The 7,434-nt window shown below is 42.9% G+C and overlaps 1 protein-coding gene across 1 annotated transcript; it reads right to left on the bottom strand.

Moving 5' to 3' along the window:
• Window positions 1–2,506: 2,506 nt before the first annotated feature.
• Window positions 2,507–7,390, bottom strand: LOC136743476 (gap junction delta-3 protein). The gene is made up of 2 exons (XM_066698676.1): window positions 7,106–7,390; window positions 2,507–4,888 (listed from the first exon to the last, which is right to left on the bottom strand). The coding sequence occupies exon 2, from the start codon at window positions 4,571–4,573 to the stop codon at window positions 3,737–3,739; it is 837 nt and encodes a 278-aa protein (XP_066554773.1). The 5' UTR covers window positions 4,574–4,888; window positions 7,106–7,390; the 3' UTR covers window positions 2,507–3,736.
• Window positions 7,391–7,434: the final 44 nt, after the last annotated feature.

The raw sequence follows: 7,434 nt of genomic DNA, 5'->3' as shown, positions 1-7,434 counted from the left end.
TAACAGTGCCAGTTTAATCTCCCATTCGTAAATGATAGCGCAAAACTGCACCCTGGAGATAAAAGCACTGGTGATCGGGAGACTGTTTCGCTTCGGAGGAACCCGTCAAGCCACAGCATAAGGAAGGTGGGCACTGGAGCTCCCCCTCTCTGGGCTAATCTAGTGTGGAAGCCACTGGAGTGGATGACCTACATTTCGCAGGCAGACAGCACGCAACTACGAGAACTCCAAGTGCCGTAACAAGAAACTTCAGACTGTAACATTTTCCTTTTTTTCCCCCAGCCTGCAAGAGAACTCTTATGTAAAAGACATACATAATTCCACACACATCAACATTACACCAAAAAATCAGTCCCGTCTTATACGACCGCTCCTAAGTGACAGACAGGGAGATGATGCGAAGCACACACCCTTGTACGTGATCCCGTTCATTTCCCTGACAAGAGAATGCGAGAATCGGGAATGCTTTTGGTAATTTAAGGTTTGTGTGCATCATCATCACCACCCACTCCTACAGTTCAGATTTCTATTATTTCAAATAAATGCAAGTACACGTGCCCCCAAAATCGACACTACCTCATGATAAACAGGGGGTCTGCAGTACACAGAGAAACCTACCACAGAGGGCAAAACAAAAGGCCTTAAGGTTAATATAATATAGGTAATATAGGTTAATACAGGTAATTAGTTCAATTAAGCAATTAATGACACAACATAGGGGCAACACTGGGACACACCCTCCTGCCAACGGTCATCATTTCCCCAAGATGACTGACGAGGGCTGAAGTGGGCAGTTATGGCCCAGAGCAGGAGAATTGTCAACACAGTGTTGAATAGCCGCAGGGTCTCCGTGACAAACCGGATCCCGCCTCGCCCTCACTGCAGCCCTGTGCTTGTATCAGCCTGTCTTACAAAGTTGATCATCCAGCTGTAATTGTTCTGATTATCGGTCTCTGAATCCCTTCAGACATGGGGTGTCACGTTCATTGCCTGCTCGTTCCACCCAAGGTTTCGAGAATTATTTGACAGGTTCTGATTATTGCATTTTCTGATTTTAGGTCTTATGTATTTATGTTTTATGTATTTATTTATTTCACTAGTAATTAGATTATATATATTTCCTGGACGACTTGCTCGAAACATGGCATTGTGTCTTAAAGAGAGAAACGGGAAGATGTTGATTGCTGTGTCCTGTTGTAATGCTTCTCTCTAGTGTCCATTAGTGAGCATTACATGATATCCCAGACCATTTTATTTTGCTGTCACCCTAAACAAATAAATACATAAATAAAGTGCTGATGAATTTTGTCACGATATGACAATTTACGATTTAACATTCTATTGTATAAAAAGGAAAACACTACAATTCAAATTTGTAAATGACATTAATTTTAGTGTAAACCAAATAGATGTTACCCCATTAAAGGTAGGTTATCTGAAATTAAACCATTATTACAATCAAATTCAATTCTGAGTATTGTACAGGATGCCCAAAAAGTGTCACCGGGGCTTTCAATATAGCTTTCAATAAATAAAACAAACAATAATTGTGCACTAAAAGCCCAATGTAATTGATATTCAGAAGCGTCACCTTTTAAGTCCTAAAACACACTGTTTAGCTTATGCAACTTGTGTTCGTTGCAAACTGAAACTGATTTGATCCACAGCTGGGGATGATCCACCCAAAAAATACATTAACTACCAGTCCATGATCTAATTGGTTTGATGTGTAATAATTAAGTACAAGTCACACAACTGGTTTCATAGACCTCAAATTACACTAGTCTACCTTAGCTGAAATAACATTGAGAAATCCAAGACTAGTGCTAATGTGGGACTGTGAAACCAGTTCTGTGTTCATTGCCATTCGATGCCAAAATAAGTTTTTGAAACCATTAATACTGCGACTGCCTATCCAACACATTGTGTGTTTATAATCCTGTGTCAATAGCAGTCGCAGCAGTATTTGGTGGTTTACAAACCAGCCATTTACAGATTGTTTTTTGTTTTGGGATAAAGTAAACGTCAAATAAACAGTAGCAAAAGCAGCAGCAGTAATACTGTCACTGCGATGCCCTTAAATGCACTTTTTATTGAAGAGCTTTTGGTGTAAAATTACAACAAATGTTTATTTACTGGAAAAGTAGAGATAGAAGGGCCTGTTCAATCTTGGTGCAATAAAAAGAGATCAACCAACAACCAACTTGCACTTCCAACAACCAAAATAAAAATAAGCTGAAAATAACCCAAACACAAGTGTCTCAAAGGACTCTCCTGTAGGAGACCCTTACTGGGAGTGAGTCGGCCTACCCAACACCTCACCGTAACTTACAATAAGGAGAAAGTTTTCAAATGTAAAACCACACAAAGACCAGTGCTCTACCCCAAAACCATGAACAACTGTATATTTGTAACATGTATAGGATGCCGAGTTTAAGGTCAGGATTTTGGAGGAATCTTTTCTCATACAGAGAGCAGGCAGTGCAATATCCAGACAGAAGAAAAGTGATGGCAAACTGCACCTTTACTGAGCGCCATGAAAAACATACTGGCATGGTTTTGAAATCAAATTTAAATGCTGCGCTGAAATTAACTGGACAACTGTTGAAATCTTTTTGCCCACTTCTTTTACATATATAAAAAACCTTAATGGATATATATATATAAAATGTAAAACAAATGGTGCAAATTCAAGGTTAATACAATACATTGCAACATTCAGAATACAGCTGGCAGTCATAAGTCAAAACCCAGGCAAACCACCTAGGGATGCCTGATCTCTTGATAAGAATTGAAATAATGTTGGTAGCAGCTTAGTATACATGTTCACGTCACCAGCTATACTTTCTGCGTAATGTAAACATTCTGATGACATCGGTATAAACACAACCGTCAGTGTATGACAGAAGTAAGAGAACAGTATACAGCTTATCCACATGTAAACCACCGAGACAGAGACTTTCTCATAGAGTTCAGTGCTGCACTGTGGATATGTACTAAATTTGGCTCTGAAAAGAAAGTCTCAGCACCTGCAGCAATCAACTCAACTCAGTAATCTTTCAACATCCTCACAACAGTGAAACAAAACAACATGTTGATAGTTATGAAGAGTCCGAGTGAACAGGTATTAAGAATAAGCACCTTTATCTTGTTTGTATGTTTGTTTTAACCTTTACATTGTTCGTAATTCATATATGGAGCATATTTGTTCTTGCCACCATAAAGAAAATGGTAGAAGGTCAAAGAATCTTTGTCCAAACATGTTGGCTTTGTAATCCAGGATCCCAACTTCTTGCAAGCAATTACTATTTGGGCTTTTTGGTTTCCTTTATGTTTGCCTGGTGTTTTGGGGGTTTTAAACTTGGCACGATTGCAGTGCGTCGTTTTCATCCGTCTCACGTTCAGGAGGCCTGCAGTTCCAGGCCCAGCCGATCTCAGTAACTAAGAGCAGCAACACTTTGTCTCCTGCTGTTCCATTAGAACCATTAGGTCAATGGGGCAGAAGCCCAGCAGATCCCAGCAGACGTCCCTGTAACTGAACTCCACCCTGGGCTCACCTGCTGGGAAATATATTTTCTTTTCACAAAGTCATTGTAAACACCCTCAGAGGATGCAGATGATTCCTCAAACCATTAAATAAGTCCACCTGAAATGTTATATTTCAATTTTAAAAAGAAACTAATTGCATATTGGCCCTCTCCCTTTGCATTTCAGGGGACGTACTGATGTCCGCTGCTCAGACCGCGATCGGGGTTTTGTGGGTTATGCATTTGCTGCTGCTGCAGCTCTTCTTGCTGCATGTGCTGCGGGTGGAGGAGCCAGACCGGGCCTTGCTGCCGCGATTGCTCCGAGGGCAGGGGCCAGGCTTATTGGAGAGATCAGTGAGGAGTGACTGCCCCGTGGCCTCCTGGGCCAGGTTCCTGAGGTTGTCGCTCTGGTAGCCCTGACCTGTGTGGTGCTGGCAGGCCCACTTGAAGGACACCTGCAGCAGCTCCAGGAGGCTGATGACCGTGGAGAGCACCCCCACGCCGAAGTAGAAGCAAAGAAAGATGGTCTTCTCCATGGGCCGTGAGGTGAAGCAGTCCACCGTGTAGGGGCAGGGGAATCGGGAGCAGGGGAACTGGGACTCCACTTTGAAGCCATACAGATGCCACTGGCCCACCAGGAAGCCAACCTCGGCCAGCATGCGGAAGCCCACGTTGACAATGTAGAGCAGACGCTCATCCCTGCGCACAGCCTCGCTGCACTGGCAGCCCTTGGTGGTCCTCTTGACACGGAGGTGCATGGTGTAGATCACAAAGAGCAGGGAGGGCGTGGAGATCAGCACGATGTGGAAGACCCAGAAGCGGTACTGTGAGATGGGGAAGGCCATGTCGTAGCAGGCCTGCTTGCACCCGGGCTGCAGCGTGTTGCAGGCGAACTCCGCCTGCTCGTCCTCGAACATGTCCGTGGCCACGGTGCCCAGGATCAGGATGCGGAACACCAGCATCAGCAGCAGCCAAAAGCGGCCCAGCATGGGAGATTGGCCTTGCAAGGTCTCGAACAGCGCGCCTAAGAAGACCCACTCTGCCATGGTGCCCTCTGTCACTGGCACTCCCTAACCTGGACGAGGCCCTGGGCTCAAACTGTGTGTGAGTATGTGATTCTGTGTTTGCTGACAATGCTCAGTCCTCCTCCCCCAGCTGAATCAAATTCAGGCCTGATTTAGCACCACAGTCTCCTAGGTTGAGGCTAACTTTCCCGTGTTGTGTCCTGACTCCCCAGCCCTGAATGATTTCAGCTGGTCACAGCCTCACCTGCCACTCTTTCCGAACGGAATATGGATAGGAATGCTAAGGTCTGTAATCCAGGCTGGTCTGCGACTCAGGCTTCGTGTGCAGTTGATCACCTATAGGAGAGAGGCAGAAAAGAGAAAGGGTTTGGAACTAGAACAATAAACCCAAATGGAAAGTGAGAGCTCTTTATGTGACACATTAAGCAGGAATTGGCTGATACAAACAAATATCCACTTACATACACATTTAAATTCTTACTGCAACTACAGGAAGCGCAAAGTGAGTGAAATAATACCTAGATCAATCTCAGATGCCTTTGTCATGTTGTGTTTGTTTTGCAATATTTACAACCACAGCTGGTAAGAAGCTATAATATTTTTTATGACATTCTTGAAAAATAATAAAACTCACTCACAAAAAAATCTATAAAAAATGATATAGAATAATACAGATTGTTGCTGGAGAAGGAGTTTTTGGCTGTAAAAGGATTTTGTTCCCAGTTCTGTACTTCAGGGTGACCAAGTATGAGAAGGTTTCCAAGGGGCTGTCTTGTCCAAGCCACCTGGTAAAAGCGGTCTGTCCATTCCAAGGCAACTGAAGATGCAGAGACAGGAAGGCATTCAAAATCCCTCCTGAAAACACAAAGTAATCTCAAACAAGAGGAAAATATTTTCGTCCTTTATCTTGAGAAGTGGCTCTGTTGGAATGCCAATGCAAGTCGCTCCAGTCTGACTCAGCATTGAGAGCCCGAGTGGATGCGGCTGGTCTGCTCCGCTGTGATAGTCTCCCAATGGATGACAGCAGCACAACCGATGCAAAGATGCCAAGCACCGAGCGTCTGCCCGCAGAGCACACAATACCCGAAGTGACACGACTCTAACAATTCCTGCCAGTCCTTGATCTTCCAAATCAAGGAATTAAACAGAGAGAGAAAGGAAAATGTCTATGTCCCTCATTAACATGCAAATCAATTTAGAACTTTTTTTAAATGCGTTTTTCTGGATTTTTTTGTTGTTATTCTGTCTCTCACTGTTAAAATACACCTACCATTAAAATTATAGACAGATCATTTCTTTGTCAGTGGGCAAACGTACAAAATCAGCAGGGGATCAAATACTTTTTTCCCTCACTGTATGTGTGTATATGCAGAACCACATAGTTTACATATCTTTCTCACAGGAGCCTGATTCCAAATCTAAAAGTATAAATGTTTACTGGCTTGGCAACTACTTAACATTCAAATATAATCTCTAATTGTATGTGCATAATAGGAAGAGTACATTTGCTCCCTGTATTACCAAATCAATTCAAGGCACTCTTATTGCAGTCCTTGTAACAGCTTGTAGCACCGACTTCAAAGTGCCTAAAGGAGCATATTAATCAGACTTAACAACATCAGATATTACAGATTGTGTGTACCTATTTAGCTAATTCTGCTTTACTACTACTACTACTACTACTACTACTACTACTACTACTACTACTACTACTAATAATAATAATAATAATAATAATAATAATAATCACGTTGAAGCTGTTTGAGGTTAATTATTGTGTAGTGGTAGGCTGTACGTTATTTGTGGAGTGCAAGACAACTCTGAGAAATTAAAAACCAGAATCGCAGCAATTTAGTAACCGTTGACTAAGTTTATTCACAGCTCGGAAGAGAGACATGTCTTGACTGGCTGTGTGTGTGACCTGTTCATAATGCACTGAACTGTCTTGTGCAATTCTTCAGACAGGTAGGACAGCACATACCTGGCAACTCCCGATTTCTTGTGAACTTGATCAAAAGCAGCCTGTCTCAGAGTTATAGAAACTCCGGGCTCCCTGTCCATGAAAAGTTGCTCTAAACCCACAAAGCGGATGCAATACAAATGTACTGTATTGTATTCATGAAGAACCTGTATGTGATTTACTCCGCCAAGTGAAGGACAGCGCCTGCGTGGGTTGAGTGGGGGACACCCGCGGACTTCACACGTACCTCTCACTTTGGGGGCATTCACCACAGATCTTGAGTATTTAACCCAGAAAGCTTGCAGGTAGAGCTATCAGGTGCAGATTTTTGAATTAAAGGTTGCATAGCGTGGTTTTGATTCAAGTGATTTATAAATCCGCATTCATCCAGGTAGGGCATTAGTGTGAAGTCACTGAATGCAGTTCTGTTGTTTAGGAGCTGGAGTTGCCAAACTGACAGTGGTGCGTTTCTGTGATTAATTATTATTTGATGATGATTACTATTAGTATTAGTACCGTCGTCAAGAAGAAGAAGATGAAGCAAAAGGAAACAAATAGAAAGTAAGACAAACAGTGAGAAGAAATGTCCTTACCTTTGCAGTTATTCTGTTCAACTATTTTCGTGCGTCTTGACGCATCGGGATATTCTTGGGTTCAAAAAATGTGACAGGTGCTTTTTCGTCCTACTTCTTATTGCTTCTAAACGAGAACCAAACCATTGCCTCTTCTGTCACTGCATGTCCTCTGCTTATTTCTGTCCGCTGCCCTGTCCTGCCCGTGTCCCCTGGTCTTTATTCTGCATTGCATTCCCACGACCGACAGTCCAGCTCCACTCGGCTGAAGGGCGGGTTCCCGTAGGCGTTAATGGGAGGGGTCAATTGAAGTTTCTGAATCATATTCAATTTGTAGATTCAATATTTTA

This window comes from Amia ocellicauda, chromosome 3 (assembly GCF_036373705.1).
Source record: "Amia ocellicauda isolate fAmiCal2 chromosome 3, fAmiCal2.hap1, whole genome shotgun sequence".
NCBI lineage: Eukaryota > Metazoa > Chordata > Actinopteri > Amiiformes > Amiidae > Amia > Amia ocellicauda.
Note: the sequence above shows the minus strand (reverse complement) of the source record. Positions and strands in the feature narration are given on the sequence as shown.